This window comes from Centropristis striata, chromosome 16 (genome assembly GCF_030273125.1).
Source record: "Centropristis striata isolate RG_2023a ecotype Rhode Island chromosome 16, C.striata_1.0, whole genome shotgun sequence".
Lineage (NCBI taxonomy): Eukaryota > Metazoa > Chordata > Actinopteri > Perciformes > Serranidae > Centropristis > Centropristis striata.
Window position 1 is genome coordinate 20,316,214 of NC_081532.1, and position 18,480 is coordinate 20,334,693.

Below are 18,480 nucleotides of genomic sequence, written 5' to 3' on the forward strand. Positions count from 1 at the left end.
GAAACAATGGCATGGCACCTTTACGTCTTTCTTTAGTGGAGCGTGTGATGCTAGTTAACTGAAGACCCAAAAACACTGCAAGTGTCCGATCCGTGCGCTTTGAAGAGCACTTATTATATTAACAAAAAAAATAGGTTTACCAAAAGCATTACTCTAAGCTTGTTCCAATTTCTGAGCGTCAAATGAGGATCCAGTGATCAAAACTTCATCATCATCATCATTTATTACTTTATTAGCCTACTGCAATATACTGCTATAGCAAAAGCTGACAGCTAACGTTATCTCCATTAGCTTAGCTTAAAACGTTATGAAATATACAATTTTGATCATGCAGTGCTAAGCAAGAACAACTACTACTGCCAACAGCTATACCACCACAGATCTTAACCGTTGTGTTGTCACGTGAGACACTAAAAATAACAAAAAAATGTAGACCTTTGGTAGTAACGTTAGCATAACAGACCCATCCCATATCTTTTATCATAATTGTTTACTGACATCATCTAGTCAGAAACCATAGCTTGCTACATGAACCCAGGGAAAGCAATTATTAAACATACTATAGAGTTATGATTTGCTGTGATTTATGTGACTTTCACTCGCTTAAAATAAAATAAAAAGATGAAATAAGATAGCTGGTCACCAGTGGCTTAGAGCTGGGCGATATGGCCAAAATCTTCAGTATTGATAAAGGTAATTTCATATCTCTATCACAATATTTTTTACAATATCGCATATTTTCTAGTAATTTATATGAAGTTGATTTATATGCCTCAATGGTTCCCTCCAGCCAAAAGTTGCCTCTCTGCCTTATGAAGTTATGCACAACTTAAATAAGGTAGAAAATCGTGCCTGCTTACATATAAATAGTGACCTTTTTCCCAAATACTGTGGGCTCTGTGGTGTTATATGTAACATTACTCAAATAGAAACGTGTAGATAATTAATGTGGGTATCTGTAATATAATTATTTTTTAGCCTAAATACTGCTAAAAACGATGTGGTGTGTGCCATAGGAGCATTAAGCATGACACGTGTCAAATGAGACATATCAATTATAGCTTTGAGTGCTTTCCAGGACTGATTGTCAGTTCAAGAGGCTAAAAGGATTATCATGTAAGAAGAAGCATTTATCTATGTCCGTTATAAACAGGTCACTATTTGATCTTTACATTTAAGTGTTCATGACATTTACTGAGATATTCACACACATATGTGGAAAAAAAAAGAGCACAACCTGTAAATTACAAAAACATTGTCATCATAGCATTTGGCTGACAGCCACCTAAAGCCGGATAACTGACAGGTGAAATAAACAGATTTCCAAATTCTTAAATAAACCCACCCACGCCTCTTCATGCCCAGAGAGACACTTGGCTATTGTTGTCTGTGGTGAGTGCACCAAACAAACAGGGCAGTTACGTGCTAAAGTGCAACCTCAGTGCGTATTCTCCCATGGAACCAAAAGGCCAAAGCAGGTGTTCAGTGACGTGAAGTGTTTGCTTTGAGGCTGGCTCTCATTTCCCTCTCCTCCGTCTCTATTAAAGTCATTCCTCAGCTGTTAGTGAGCAACAGGGGGAAGTAGACTCGGACAAAAACACATTGAAATGCTGTTTTCCAAAGTTTGAACAGCAGCTTGTCTTTCCAGTTCCAAACCCAACCTCCAAAGGGAACTTGCAAAGTAAGATACACAGGGAGCTCAAGCTTTTCTCTTCATCAAAATATAATTTCTCAAGTATGGATACTATATGGTCGTACTGAACGCAGAATCCATTTTAATCTAAGTGTGGTAACCTTCAGCCCATGTATTGCCTCAGACAAGAAGCTTTTCAACACTATGCATCACTGAGAAAATACATTTTTGTTCTCATCTTGTATAATTTTCCTTGTCCATGAAGGTCCATTTAGTGGCAGTAAACCAGGACAAGGTGAGAGGACTTAACAAAGAACAGGTCGAGCAAAGACGGCATACCTTACATGGACATGGCAAGCTGCTCTGCTAACAAGAAGGTGCAGTGTCGGAGTGGGACGTGGGTGTTTATTTTTGTGTGGTCAGACCATTTGCTGGAGCCACGTGCATGCTGCCATTATTCATGCGGCGGTCAGAAACTACCTATATCAGAGGATATAATAAGCCACTTATCAAGCTTTTCTGTGTCTCAATTGATTGGCGGCGCTATAGAAACATGAAAGCTTGGTCTCATTTTCTCTACATTTACATAAAAGATCTCTGGCACAGCTTATGGTATATATGGTAAAAGAAGAGTACGTATAAAACAATGGAGAATATTTGACTAATAACAAGTATATCCTTTATGAGTAGCTTTTTTAAACTTAAGGAGAAAACACTTGTATTCCACTTGTGAGCAGCACAGCACATCATTGAGTTAAAAAGGCCCTGAGTGGGGTTGAGGGAGAAAAAACCCACATTTGGGAAGAAAGAACCATTACATTTTTGCCATTTTGCTTAAAAAATAATTAAATGATTAGTCGATAATTAGAATCAATGCTGATTATTTTCTTTCAATTGGCTTCTCTTTACACAAGTGGTGTTACAATATTAATTCTAAATCAAAAATCATTCAAGATGAGTAAAAAAAAAATAAAAAAATTAAATAGCAGCCTGTACTAAATGTTGAATCAATTATTGAAATTGACCGTATGGCCTTAGAGTGGTACATTATATATATATATATATATATATATATATATATATATATATATATATATATATATATATATTGATGCTGGTTGGTCACACCAAATATTTGATCTAAATATTGATTTGATTTTTCTTCTGCTCACTCACTTTGCATTTTGTTAACTGATCAAAATAACCTAATGACATTTCTATTTTTGAAAGCATTCTTATTTCACAGCATTTTTTCCACACCTGCCTAAGACTTTGGCACAGTACTGTATAAGGCAGTTATATCACACCTGGTACCATGAAGCTTTAATAAGACTTTTAGAAATGTGACTGACGGCTGCCAAGGCATAAAACCAATGATCTGTTCTATCTTTATTAATTAAAAATTAAAAATTTCAATTGAAAATCTAATTGAATGGTGATCTTAAAATTGAAAATCTAATGGAATTGTGGATTTGGAGAATCCTGACACCTCTACAGTTGCAGTTGGAGCCTGGAGACTTGAGATTTACTAATACAAACATCAAATAAAGGTGTGTTTACTGTATTTACTTTGGTAGAAACAATCCTGTGGTATGTTGCAGTTTTGCTCTATGATTTGGGAAACTCATATTTCTCTGAGCAGGTGATAAGTGCCTCCACTCAGTAAAGTGAGGCAGTAGGGGGCACTGTATGGCTTTGACAATGGGTTAAAAGCCTGAGAGGCTCTGCTGCTCCTCCTCTTTGTGCACTGCAGATAGTAGACATCCAACATAACCTTTTACTACCAAACAACATGCCCTTAAAAAGGAGCATAGTGTGCTCTGCAGCCTGACTGATGCATTTATAAGAAAACACCACAGAGATCTGTGTTACACTTGTGTGTTTGTGCGATGAGACAAAAGCGAAGAGAGTGTACGTGCGCCTCCGCTGTCTGTCAGTCAATTGTATTGCCACCCAAACACTGGCTGTTCAAGACAACTGGATTTCTAACTTCAAAGCCATGCATATCACTTTGAAGGGCTATGAATGTATTCCAACTACCCTCCCCTATCCGCATTCTGACCCCCATCCAAAAAGCCCCAACCCCACACACACACACACACACACACACACACACACACACACACACACACTCCAAAAACAGGCCATTTCCCGTTAGCTTATTAGGGTCTTAATTGACAACGCCTGCCCTTCAAAGCAGAAAGCCACTGGTTGAATTGCTAATGAGCAACAAAATAAATACTTCCCAAAAAAAAATCCCTAGGAGAAGGCATATGTTTTTGATAAGTTGGAACTTGTGAGTGACAACGAAAATGTGACAACTTGAATTGGAGTGTGCACTCGCTAGAACGCCATGAAACTTTTCTCCCACTGGCACATGTTGTGGTTGTTTATTTAGATCTCCATTTGCTGGCAGCCAGGCGTCAGTTATATTTCCCAGGTTTCACATAAAAATATAAGACAGGCTGAATGACAAAACTGTCGCAACAGCACGCTTCTTCACTCTGAAATGAAGACGTTGAAGTGACATTATACTGTATTTACTTTATATATCTTTTCAGATTGTGTCCCTCACAAAGGTTATGGTAAATGAGGATGACAAATTGTTTTCAACTAACCCATTGTGCTGGAGTTGATGACTAATGATTTGTGGGAATGGATCCTACTTGGCTCAACAAATCTCACCACGTATGAGGATGATGCAACGCTGACATTTTAGTAAGCAGTAATTATACCAGATCATCTGCACACTTTGAGTCTCTGAAACTGGAGTCAGATTTACCATGGGATGGTCACACCTACATCATCTGTCAATGACTTGATCAGTGATTTGGTGTTTGTACAGTAATAACATGCTGCAACACTGGATCAGTTTTAATATCTTACAACAACTAAAAATCTAGAGAATGATCTCCTGGCAGAAAATGTTATGACATTTAGAAGAAAGATGGACTCCTATATAACTAGAAGTCTGCTCAAATGTATTGGCCAGTCGTCTAACAGCTGTTGGACTCCAGGTATGTTCCCTACAACATTTTGGGCATTAAAAAGGCAGCCAGTGGCATTATCTAAGTTTAGACCACTTCCTCTATCTTGTGTAGACAGGACTGTGCAGTCCATTTCAAGTCACGATGGAAAACACCCTTCAACCCATATTTTCCACAAGCTTGCATGTCAAAATAAAATCCCTGAAGGAAAATTGTGGTTGTGCTGGTTAATAATATTAAAGGGAAACATGTTTTGAGCAAAGACAATTGACCTTTTGCTAAGCTACACCCCCTGTTGCTACGCCTGTCAAGTTTTCTAGCGAGACATAATGCAGTTTACACTGATAACAGCAGCACTTGAAATTGTTTGGAAATTATGAAACGAAATATGAAACAATGGGTCCTTGATTTTTTAGACAGAGGTACACAAAAGCATGCTTCTCATTTCTAGACACAGCTATCAATTTTACCGTCTGAAATGACAGCTACCAGCTTAAGCTAGCTAGCTAATTAAGCTACGTCATGAGTTGGTAAAAATCACTGTGGCCGGCTGACTTTCTAAAGTTAACTGCTGAGACTGTGAAAGACTGAGGCTGTTACTGCAAGTACCAGGGAACAAGTTAGCATCCTTTACATGGAAGTCAAGAAACAGCATTATTCTTGTACAGTGGTGTAGAGACAGGTATTCCTAGTATCAGTATGATAAGAAAACCTGAACGATCCTACCTGTTTCATTCGTAGATGACACTGTTTAGCTTACTTGTTGGTATTTTCATGTTTTAACTTTAATTTGGCGTGGGTTGCTGGCGTACAACCACTGTCAATACCATAAAGAGCAGGACAGACTGTTAAAACCTAAGCTCTGATAACACAGTAGAGAGATACTATACTGTTTGCTAGCTGAGTCCCAGGCTTTTTTAACCTGTGACTGGACAAACTAATGTAGTTGGTTAATGTTGTGCGTCTTAGCTTCGAAAGTAAAACATGGTTACTGAAACTAGTATGATACTTAGCTGGGCTTGCTAATGATTGCAGCTTACATTACACATTTTGCTCTTATGTTTTTGGTTTGGATAAATATTAAATTTTGAGTATCGCTCTTATTCGGTTACATGCACACAGCTTAAACAAAGAGCAGGAATGATGTATTTATATTCACTGCATTGTGGCGTCAGCTTCACAGAATTTCAAAACTCAGATGAAACAAAGTACAAAAAGTCTTAGCTTAGTGCCTCTTTAACACACACACACACACACACACACACACACACACATTGACTGCAACTTCTTCACATGTGCCATCATTCCAACATAGAATATAATAGCCATAAACTGTCAGAAAGCACAACAGTGCTGGGGTTCAAATTTTTAAAGGGAGGATACAACTCTGTCTCTGTGTTAATTAAGTTAACAGAAAACTTAACTTAATTTTGCCTCTATGACTTGCTTTCTATGCTGTTGCACTGTCTGACATTTCCCCCTTTTTACTGTTTCTTCTTACTCACAATCAATTGATCAGTTCCACCAAAAGCAGTCGTGAGGTAAGTGGTGATTTGAAGTAAGTGGTGAGTTGACTCTGGTAAGGCAAACTCCCAGCCAATCTGTTAAAAGCGCCTGCATATTTTGATTAAAAAAAAAATTTGGCACCAGTATATTGATAATGTATCATAATGTGATATATTCCTGTTTTGCTGTTTTGAATTTCATCAAGCAATGCCTACTTGTGACCTCTCATCACAAGTTACGGTCTTCATATGGACATAATTTGTGATCAATTTAATTATAGAGCTATTTCCACTTGGACTCTTTCATTACAAGGATTCTTAGAGGTTCAAAGAGGAAAATGTGTCCACTATTACAAGAAAAACATAAATTATAGTCAGAATAAGTAAATATACACATGGTTCTTGATCCAAGGGTTAAGAAACACTTTTTGAAATACATGTCCTTATATGATCATACAATTTGCCCAATGTCCTGCTTCCTGTTGGGCCCACCTGAGGAAGTGGAGGAGTTTCCTGAGCACAAATTTAGCTGCAGTTTTTGTGCATTAAATATTGTGCTGATTTATGGTCGTTTGAGGAAGCAGAAACAAGAAGAAAGGAGACCTGACACAACTGATTTAGAGTTAAGAATGGATTTACTCACCTCACCAAGTCAGTCATACAGGAGCCAACCACCATCACATCAAAAGCCTCTTCAGTCATGATCTGATTAAGACACACATTTTGGGTTAGTTCTAAAGCGACAACACTCATTTCTGGACATAAAATATCTAAAAGGTTCTCCATTTGAATTGCATGTTAACAGTTCTGGAGATTCTTGAATTTCGCAACAGTCTTTCCAGCAAAACCTATTCATAAACAAGGACAAAATCTAAAGCATAGCCGACTCCTTGGGGGCATATCAGGCAAAATATGTAAACTAGTTTCCCAACAGCCTCCAAACAAAAATCACTTGATATTATTTATCTCCCACATTAGCATGAGCTTGACTGAAACAAGAAAGAAGGTAAAAATAGAGCATTCATCGCTGGCTGAGTTGGACAGGTTCCAATCTTATTGGGGGTGGAGGGGGGTGGGGGGTATTTCAATGCTACACCACGTGAATGCACCGCAGCCCAGCAAAGTCTATAATTAATTCAATCCTCAGCTTGTATCAGAGCTAATGCTAGTGTGTTAATCTCTTCAAATCTCTGCCTAGGCAGTGGAAGACTTGGAAAGCCTGGCCGCTGGCTGCAGGATGGCTCAATTCTCTCTCCCACATCTCGCAGCATATTGTCTTCCCTCGGCAGGGATGAAAAGCTAGCCTAGAACCCTCCACGTCTCAACTGCAGGAGTATATTATGAGACAAACATTGTCCAACCACTTGAAACAGCAAGGAACCCTCTTAAAATTCTCCCTCTCTGTTGAATTTGAAGCAGCATTATCATACAACAGCTGACCAACCTGAATAAATGTTTGTGGACACAGCTTCATGAATATGAACGAATGAATTAAGAGATGATTTAAGAGCTGGCCCCTCTCATTTTTTGGACATTAACTGATCAAAGCATGCTTTCAAAAAAGACTGCAGACTGTACATTTGAAACTATTTAGTCTAAATGCAAATTAAAGTTGTGCACAGTGTGTTAAACAATTTAGACTGAGTCATAAGCAAAACCATTTAAAAAAAATGTAAGATTACATATTTTGCTTAAGTCTGGTTGAGCAGTCAAGACTTAACTGGATAATGATTGTTATTACAACAATAAGGCCATTTATGTTTGAATAAATGCTTTGCAGAAGTTTACATAATGGCTACAGTATAATAAAAAAATACTTATTTTACTCTCATTCCACCCCCACGCCACCAAACACAAACATTTAGTTTGTAAAGGCTCTTTTTTTTATATGCAGTGTCATATTTTCCTAACAATTTATATAGCATTACGTTCATGAATTACTCCGCCAGTAACAGTTGGATGATAACCAACAATACATATTGTACTGTTGCTGTTTCCAATGGATACTTTACTTGTCTTAGGTATTTGTATTTATTCTGACTCACCTCAATGAAGGTGGAATTTCCCAGTAGTGAATCAACCCTACTGCCCAAACACCACTGGATGCCACCAATGAAACTCGATGCCTTTAAACTCATCTTTCATTTTTTATCTTCCAAGTTAGATTTATACAAGACAAAAACATTTTAGGTGTCATTTCACATGACACATTAAATGATTCTCAGTCTGTGAGGTGTTTTTTGATGGGCTATGACAAACAGAAAAACATAAATACCAAACAGCCGTCCAGCCCTCACGTCTGTAGAGCTGGCCATATCACTTCTCATTATGGAGGATTCAGGCAGTCATACACATAAAGTTAAATGTGATGAGAATGCAATAAGATATTGTTTAGTTAAACAAATAAAGCTTTCTTTATAAATAGAAGGAAGCTGAATTTATGGCATACACATACCTTACTGAAGTAATTCAAGTATTTGAACTAGTATTTGCTCACTTATGTATTAAGTTGGGTGGTCACCAATGAACTATTTAAAAATGAGTAATGTTCAGTGTTGAATTGTTTATGTATTAATCTTTAAACTGGACTCCAGTGTTAATAGGTACGCTTAATCCTGCATGAACTGATGATGTGGAGTATAAATTTAAACAACGTTCATGTTGCCTATTATTGGCTTACTGTACAGTAGAGCCTGACTGATATGAGATTTTGAACAAGACCAGTAAGCCAATTTTTTACAGTTACATTTATTCAAGAATATTTAGCGCTATTATACATGATAAATAAATATATTACTAGGTCAACCAATATTAAAAATGATAACTGAGAAAATAAAGAATAATTTAAAATAAAATTGTATTTACTTTACCTGCATATAACTGTCACTCTGTTTACTATACCTGCCTATAACTGTTACTCTGTTTACTCCACCTGTGTATAACTGTTACTCTGTTTACTTTACCTGCCTATAACTGTTACTCTGTTTACTCCACCTGTGTATAACTGTTACTCTGTTTACTCTACCTGTGCATAACTGTTACTGTTTACTCTACCTGCGTATAACCGTTACTCTTTTTACTCATGTACATAACTGTTACTCTGTTTTCTCTACCTGAGAATAACTGTAACTATGTTTACTCTCCCTGAGTATAACTTTTACTCCGTTTACTCTACCTGTGTATGACTGTTACTTTGTTTACTCTACCTGTGTATGACTGTTACTCTGTTTACTCTGTGTATAACTGTTACTCTGTTTACTCTACCTGAGTATAACTGTTACTCTGTTTACTCTACCTGTGTATAGCTGTAACTCTACCTGAGTATAACTGTTACTCTGTTTACTCTACCTGAGTATAACTGTTACTCTGTTTACTCTACCTGTGTATAACTGTGACTCTGTTTACTCTACCCGAGTATAACTGTTACTCTGTTTACTCTACCTGAGTATAACTGTTACTCTGTTTACTCTACCTGCTTATAACTGTTACTCTACCTGAGTATAACTGTAATGCTGTTTACTCTACCTGCTTATAACTGTCACTCTGTTTGCTCTACCTGAGTATAACTGTAACTATGTTTACTCTACCTGAGTATAACTGTAACTATGTTTACTCTACCTGAGTATAACTGTAACTATGTTTACTCTACCTGAGTATAACTGTAACTATGTTTACTCTACCTGAGTATAACTGTAACTATGTTTACTCTACCTGAGTATAACTGTAACCATGTTTACTCCACCTGTGTATAACTGTTACTTTGTTTACTCTACCTGTGTATAACTGTTACTCGACTGGTAATCTAATCTGTTATCTATCGAAACATCAGTACTGTATATTCAATGTCAGCCATTTGAGAAAAATAAATAGTTAACAGTAAATTGCATACTGTGACCCAGACGAACGCTAAAGTCATATAAAGTGCATTAAGGTAAACTCGTTGAGAAAGTGAACACAATATTTACCTTGCATTCATGTGTGTTCTTGCAGAGTGGAAAACTCAACATAACAGAGAAATAACGAACGGTCAAAGTGCATAGTGACAGCTGCCTGACATCATAGCTATTGCCAGACCCATTTTGTCACCTAATCAGTGTATACGAATTACGTGTTGCATTAAACTGTTTAGTTATAACTATTTCAAAAAGCTAAATATGCTTCATAAGTCATAAATAACCAGAAAATCTGGCTGAAGGAATAAAAACATTCCCTTTGTCAACAGGCATTATTATAGATGGCTAAGTAAAGGGCTATCAAAAGGACCCAAACAACATGTACCGGAAATTGAAGAGCATGAAGTAAACATTGGCGTTAATGCTTGATTTTTATCCTTTTCTCCTTCTTTCAGGTACTTTTACCCACACCGCATGTTGTTTCCAAATAGGCAATAATGAATATGCTATTTTTGGAGAAAGGTAGTTGTTCAAATTGTGGCAATTTGGTGCTGTATTATTAGGTAAGCTAACAATGGCTAACGATAGCAAGCTTTCGAGTATGTACAGTACATAGCATGTCTGGAATAAAATGGAGCATACAGCCTAATTCCTCCACTGAATGTAACGCCAACTAAAGTGTTGGGCAGTTCATCTGCACAGTGTGTTTTTCCTACTCAATGTGTCCAGCCTATGTGGCAGTATATAATGAGTGTTAGGGGGCTAGTGGTATCATAGCTACATTTGTGACACCTGTTGGCTCTTATATGGCTTAATCACAACCTTAAACTTCCAGGAATATTGAGGTGCTTGGTCACCCTGTGAGATGTTCTCGTAGAAAGATATTTTCTCCGAAAAACGTGCTAATCTCTCTACAGGAAACTGATTCTGACGTTCATACAAGCATTGCCATGACAGCAGGAAATGACAGCTAATAATGAGCTCATGTTCTTAGACTCTTTAGCACGTTTGTTCTCATTGTTGTTGTTTGTTCTCAAATGCTGGATATGATCAAGTACGTCAAAGAATGTTCCTGAATTGTTGTTGTGTCTCCCCAGACGCCTCAGAGTGGATACAATGAACAACATGTCCCCTGAAGTTGCACTGAACCGGATCTCACCTGAGTTGCGGCCCTTGCTGTGCAGCGTTGTGCGAAACGGACGTGTAGGACTCGACTCGACAAACTGTCTCCGTGTCACAGACCTCAAAACTGGGTGAGGGGAAGCTTTGAACCAGAAGTTTCACATATGAAACACGGAGTACATTTAGCATTCCATGCACTGCATTGATGCTTCATATAGATAGCTAAACCGATACATAGATATATTTATTGTCATTGTACAAGTACAAATGTCATAGGGGCGGTATACGAACAAAATATTTAGGAATGCTATGTACAAACAGTGCAAGATAAAAAAAATACTATATAAATACTTAATACTATATAACAATACTGTAAAATATTAGTAAGACAAATATTATAAATCACACAAGAATAGAATATTTATAAGACAGAAAGTGTCAGTGCTGGAATGTCTCCCTGAGTAAGTAGTCTAAAACTAAGCAGTGATGACGGTATGTAATGCAATGTATCCTATGACACATTGCACAATGATGGCAGTAAGTGAAACAGTATTAAAATGTAGTATGTAAATGGCCCTGTACTTATATAGTGCTTTTCTAGTCGCTTTGCAACCACTCAAAGTGCTTTACACTACAGACTGCGCTCATTCACCCATTCACACTCACATTCATATTGGTGGCAGAGGCTACCACCTGCCACCATTGGGAATTCATTCGAACGCAGCATCGGGAGCAATTTGGGGCTCAGTATTTTGCCCACCGACCTTCTGATCAGCGGGCAACCGCTCTACCAATCAAGCCACAGCAAAAGCCATTATTAGACATGAAGATAAATAACAATACATAACGATAAATATCACATTATTTAAATTATGTGAGAAAGATGGCTGTAATTTAGGCCAAACCCTGTAAACAAGAAATCATTTTTTGCACAAACTAAATATCTACGTATATACACCATCATAATGAGTCATAATTAAAATGTTCCTGTGACCAGTCAGAATGATAAAAGAGATTTGTAGGACCCAGTAGGTCTTGTTTCTTGAGAAGAACAAATCTGAAGTTCTTGTCCATTTTTATTGCCATTTCTGCATCATCTTATATAATATTGAATAGGAAACATAGCCATTTAGAAGAGCTATTTGTTTGATAAATTAGAACTTTATTTTATGCATGTTAAATCCTTGAGACATTAGACAAATTTAGTGCATTTAGATGGGATAATAGGCTCTCGGTTTTTCCTCTCATTAGTAATAAAAAATATATCCGATTTAATGTTATACCGTAAGTACAATTATCAGAATAATACGAACGAAGAAATTCTGCAAATATAGCTGGATTCATGTGAGATTAGGACAGTATCCCACAGTGGCATATTTAAACTGCTTAATGTAATATTAGGGTTATAAAAAGCATAATTTTAGCTCAAGCCTGCCAATAGTGATGCAGGCAACATATGTTTAAACTCAGAGATTGGGTTTTACCTAAATAATTTTACAAAAATGCTTCATGGAAGTATAAACCATAGTGTTTGTGATTTTGTATGCACAATTTTTTGTACTTCTTATTGAAGAACCCAAGATAATTGGAGATACATAAAGATGTAATGACGTCTTGCTACAATTCTCTTGGATAATCACAATCTCATAAAACTTTACAACCACAACCAGAGACTTAGGGCTTTCGGAGGATGTGTGGTTTTTCTCGGTATGTTGACAGTAAGGGGGTTTCTCAGCAGGTTACAGAACAGAAGTGCTCGTCATCCATTCACTGAAAAATACAACTCTTGCAGAAATCTCCAAAATCTAACAAGTTTTTGAAACCAACACAGCATGGTCTTTTTTTAGGTGTTCCTCAATGTCGTGGGGTCTTAATGTGGTATTTTTGGAGGGATTTTTGACCACTTTTATTAATTCATGAGTGGCCAAAAATGATCAAAATTTAGCACTAAATGTGTGTAACAAATGGTATCAACCCCAAATTACTGCAACGACTTATGAGACATACTTGAGGATGGGAATGGCCTTTACTCATATCATAATGTTCTAATATAAAGAGGTTAAAAAGTAGTAATTCTGATTGGTAAATTGAAAGGTATGGAGTTTGATTGTAACTGAAAGGGGGCAAGTAGGGCTGCCACGTTTTCCCTTGATCAAGTTTGAAGGAATCCAAAGTAAATGAGATAATAAGAGTCTGTAAGTAAATATGGGCCCTACCTCCCCAACAACAACATCTTGGTCCATTGTGATGTTTGTATGTAATCATGCTGCACGAAAGATGTGTTCTCAGACTGTGAGACTGATTATGTCTTATGTTGTTTTTTATTATTCAGATGTACATCTCTGACCCCTGGTCCCTGCTGTGATCGCTTTAAACTTCACATCCCCTATGCTGGAGAAACCCTGAAATGTAAGTAGCCTAAATGAGTAATTCTTGTATTTGCCATTTTTAAATAAATCCAAACAGCTTCAGTCTTGGTTTGTTGGTTTATTAGTCACCAATATTTGGAAAGCCTTGTGTTGATAGCTTGTTGTTTTTACTGGTTTCTGAGAAAATAAATTTGGGAGAGAAAGTATTAGCAAGCATTGCTTTGCCTTATTAGGCCACAAAGAGAGAGAGTCAGCTAAGGCTCTTTTGTCATAAAATCAGGCATGCCTTTGAGTCTTTGTCAATCAGTTTGTTCCGAGAATGATTTAAAGCAGGCACAAATTAAGGAGCAGTCACTGATTGAACAGTTTAGTCCATTTGGATTCCAATTTTTAATCCATTCTCTTGTTGTTTGTATATTAATATGTATCTGCTGAGAGCATTTCAATTTGCAGGTTCCCACAATGTGTTCAGTGATGTCAGAGCTCAATTCATTTTATCAATTCATCAATTCATTTTTTTTATTTGAAATATCCAGAACTATGCACAGGAGCCAAAAACAGAGGAAATGCATTGACAAGAACTTTAGTTAACTAAGGAGGGTTTCCCATGAAAATACCATGTAAACATTCTGTATCGCTTGAGCAAAATGCCAAAGGAATGTTTTGTAATTGCAGTTCCTGAGCAAGATGTAAGAGCAGAGGCACCCACAGGAATCCTTCAAGTACAAAAACAAGCTGAATATTTTGGTGATTATGGTGATGCTTAATCACTGAAATGATACCAGTAAACATGCTGTTGTTGGTGTCACTTAACTGTTACTGGAAGGATCTCTCACTTTTTTATTAAGTTTCCACATCAGAGTCTCTCCTGTATTGTGCATGCGTCCCAATGTGCCCAGTGGACTAAATGCTGTTAGGCAATTATTGTCATGTTTAAGAGTGATTTTAACTTCATGTTACCGGAATTAAGGTGACTCACAAGACCCTGTGTGTACATACACATCCTGGAAAGATAAGATCAGTTATCATTTCTCAATTTTACGTGGGCAATTGGTTTGTCACCAGACAAGTTCAGAGCATTGCAAACAAAGTGTGTCTGGCAGTTGATCTGAGTTTGCTGCGCTTGAGGTCTACAGCTTCATGATATAAATGTTTTGAAGTAAGGCTGGGCAAAATGCCCAAAATACTCCGTCCCAATATAGGCCATTTCATATCCTGATAACCTTATATATCACATTATAGCACGTTTTCTGGCAATTTAATAAATAAACAGTTGATATGCATTAATCACATGGTTAATTTTTTGCTTTTCTCCCACCTGTAAGATGATGTAAATATTGCCGTTATGCAGTTTGATCCTCTCAACATCCAATAGGAACAATATAAAAAAATGTATTCAATAGACATTTCTATATAGTTCTGATTTATATATGATATGTAGTATCCTATCCCCTTGTTAAACAGATTCAGCAGATGAGTACAACATATTTAACAATTTTTTTTTTAATCAAAGCTTGTAAAGATACATAATTATCTAGGTAAATGCACCCATTATTTCATATATCATTTATCTGAAGTCCACACAGGGTCTGCAACACATATTCTCACCAAATCCAGACAAACGTAAACCAGATCTGTCAGCTAGATCGGTAAAACAGATTATTGTTGCTGTGGACAAGTTCTTTGAACAGATGCCTACACATATCTGAGGGTTTATAAAAGAAAAAAAGGCACTTAATGTTCAGGCCTGAATCATAAATATAAATTAAAAATATGCCTACAAGCTGCAGTTGATGGGGCCTGAGTCTGCAGTTTGGGAACATCATGAAATTCAAAATTTATTAAGAGCATGTGCACAAAGTTTCATTTGGCTGTGTATCAAGTTTGGTGCAAATGTGGCCCTGGTTAAGGAAAAAAAACCCTGTCCAGAAAGGGGAAGTAGGCTTTGCTTATTTTGCAAAATTTTCTGAAAAACTGCCGAGGCAGAAATGGCTGTGACGTATGTCGAGATGTTGTAGTAAGACTCGAGGAATGTGTAGATGTAAGGTTAAAGAATATGCAACACAGAGGAAACTGGGGGTTTATTTTGTGATAAAGCCATGTTATCTACTTTATCTTTACCCAGAAGGTGATATAATCTAATGTTCAAAGTTCATGAAGAAGAAGATGTTTTGAAACCTTGAAACCTGACAAAAAAACAGCAGCAAAAAAAGAAAAAAACAGGCCACTGGCATGCAACATCTCTGCAGCTGTTGTACTAGTTGCTGTACCTTCCTGTGCTTTGGCCTGAGGAAGAATGTTTGTTTAATGAAGGATGCAGGGCCGCAGGTTGGTGTCTGCCAGTCTATGGACCTGCCTACTGATAGCGTGCAAATGCATGGCACACTCTGCACAGAGCTGAGGCCTATTAATGCAGGCCCAGCCCCCTCCATTTCACCACCGTGACTGGTACTGCTAAACAACAATTTGTGGCCTTTGTTGTTGTACATATTACGACCTCACCCTCATGACCTCGATAAAATGTCTGGCTTAAATCGAAGGAAGACTTTGAGACGGCATGTTCTGCAGTGACTAGACTACACTTTTCATTGCCGTCTCAGGCTGTATGAACAGAGCAACATATAAAAGCAGATGTAACCTGTAAAGGTTGCACTTTCAGGACCTCCATTTCCCTCTGGAAACGTGCCAGAACATCTCTGAAAGACTGCCAGTGGTTTGTAATAGATATACAGAACATCCTCTCGTCTCCTGGTTTGACTCTTCTGCCCTGGAAAAATATTTCCATATGTGTACGTTTGCCTCCTCTTTGCTGTCGCTGGAACGGCAGAAAAAGAAAAAAAAAGCAGAACAGAACTGTGTTGCGGCACACAAATAGAATTGTGTAACATAATATAAGAACATTGTGAACCAGCACAAGCAATGTGTTATGTGATCATATTATCATGGACTTGTCCTTGCCTCACCGAGGGCCATTTCCAGCCTGTAGTTGTATTCATTTATTTTCTCTGAATGCATTATGTTTGTTTTAATTAAAGTATTTTGGCACTAATTTGTTTCACTCCTAGATTAGGAATAAATAAACTAAAACCAAAGTTAATTGCAGCATTGCTCGCTGTGTGCCTTGTTAAAAGTACCAATGCAATTATCTTTACAAGACAGTCCTGTTTTGATTTGAGTGGCTTCATTGGTAAATGTCAAAATAACTTATTACTCTAGGTACTTAAATTCAAAGATCCCAGAGCTCAAATGCACATCATGCGGTTGTTAAAGCAGCCACTGAAAAAACAACAAAAACCTCCACAAGCTATTACATGTCATGTTCAGATTCAAGACATGGCTGGTCTGAACCGTTTGAACTCGGCACATGAAAAGTGAAATCTGACTCCTACTGCTCTGTGTTGCGACCAAGCCCCAAGAAGAGTGTCAGGCCTAAAAGCAAAATGCTGGGATTGCAATTTCTGGTTTTGTGATGTGATACCATTGGGCCAAGAAAAACTTTTTCATAAAGTCATAACCCTGTTAAGTGGCTTGTTTACCAATCAGAGTTTGATGTTTGATGTTTTGTAAAGTGTAAAAGAGCTGTACAATTAAATGATTTCATTCACATTGATGTTAGCAGAGTGCAAAACACGAAGTAGCTGGTCAGGATGGCACGATACCACTTTTTCAGGTCCGATACCAATACTAAGCAACTTTAAGTATCGGCCCATAGCGATACCAATCCAATATCCTCTTTCTTTCCATAAAACAACTAAGCTGTTTTAAATTTTGAAACCTGGCCATCTAAAAAATATCATGCTCAAACTTTGAAACAACTGCTCCCCTAAAGGAAGAAATACATTGCCCACAACAATACGTCAACATAACACTAACTGTTCATGTGGCACATGCTGCTCTACTGCAGGTCACCCAAATTTAGTTTAGGCTAATGGATTGGATGTGACTATAATTTTTTTCTCCCCCTTCTGATATCCAATCTAGTATTTATATATTTATATTTATATAAATTATTTATTTATATATTGGATCGGCACATCCCTGATAGCAGGCTCAGTCAGCTGAAGTCTTGAGTGCACATGCTCCATGGGCCCGTAGATGCGGAAGAGCCATAGAAGCCACTGAGCAACTTTCATGGGAATTAGCAGAGCCCCGCCTCCAGCGCTCTATCTAGTTCTCTTTATGCTTCCATGGCTTCAACCCTGCTGCACGGAGACCAATATTTCATTAGGGCGAAGTCATGAAGCGTTCAGCTGTGATTGGCTAGTACTCCTTCCCTTTGTTGACTTGGGTTGGTCAGATTTAGGCATGTGGCATGAGTAAGAGCAAGCCAATCAGAGGATCAGACGGAACAAAACCAAGCCAGAACATGGCGCAGCTGTGCCTGGTGTTGAAACATGCTTGTATTTTGCTGTATCTTGCAACATGGCCAGCGACAATATTAAAAAAACAAACACATCCTTTTACTTGTTGAACGATAATGACATTTTAGGGCTCAGTTAGACACAAAATGATTTGTTCCTTTTGCAGCGAATGCGAATATATGAAAACGACCTCAGTTGATTGAAATTTAAGATCCCTGGTTACATTGTGGCGCACAATGACATGCAAACAAGTCAACTTTTGGAATTCATGTTGTCCATGTTATTCATAATAAGGTAATTTATTTTCCTTCTTTCTCCCAGGGGATATCATATTCAATGCACAGTATCCAGAATTGCCACCAGATTTTATTTTTGGAGAAGATGCAGAGTTTCTTCCTGAACCCTCCGAACTACCAGTGAGTATCTCTCAACACACATCATTAACTCCAAGGTTTTCTGGAAGACACTCACTCCTTGTGTTGAAAATGTAGTTTATTTCAAAGTGAATATACACTTTAATGTATTATTCTGTTGCACAAGAAAACACATTTACCCCATGAGTTGTTTTTGATCTTTTACACTTGTTAAAGCCAGACCTTTTCATTTGTTT

General features: G+C 37.5%; 2 protein-coding genes across 4 annotated transcripts in view; one reads left to right on the forward strand and one right to left on the reverse strand.

Annotated features, from left to right (window-relative positions):
* rbks (ribokinase) overlaps window positions 1-10,184 on the reverse strand; it is a 36,860-nt gene extending 26,676 nt beyond the window's left edge. The window contains exons 1-2 of one of the 2 annotated variants that reach the window (XM_059353312.1): window positions 10,091-10,184; window positions 6,769-6,830 (exon numbers count right to left, since the gene is read on the reverse strand). In XM_059353312.1, the coding sequence (XP_059209295.1) occupies window positions 6,769-6,830; window positions 10,091-10,132 (104 nt within the window). In that variant the 5' untranslated portion in view covers window positions 10,133-10,184. Of the gene's footprint in view, window positions 1-6,768; window positions 6,831-8,170; window positions 8,279-10,090 lie in introns of those variants that run through there. The other variant, XM_059353311.1, reaches the window with a different exon arrangement.
* Window positions 10,185-10,355: 171 nt separating this feature from the next.
* The window catches only part of babam2 (BRISC and BRCA1 A complex member 2), a 101,061-nt gene continuing 92,936 nt past the window's right edge, over window positions 10,356-18,480 (forward strand). The window contains exons 1-4 of one of the 2 annotated variants that reach the window (XM_059353582.1): window positions 10,356-10,473; window positions 11,116-11,271; window positions 13,473-13,549; window positions 18,192-18,286. In XM_059353582.1, coding sequence (XP_059209565.1) covers window positions 11,135-11,271; window positions 13,473-13,549; window positions 18,192-18,286 — 309 coding nt within the window. In that variant the 5' untranslated portion in view covers window positions 10,356-10,473; window positions 11,116-11,134. Of the gene's footprint in view, window positions 10,582-11,115; window positions 11,272-13,472; window positions 13,550-18,191; window positions 18,287-18,480 lie in introns of both variants that reach the window. The other variant, XM_059353583.1, reaches the window with a different exon arrangement.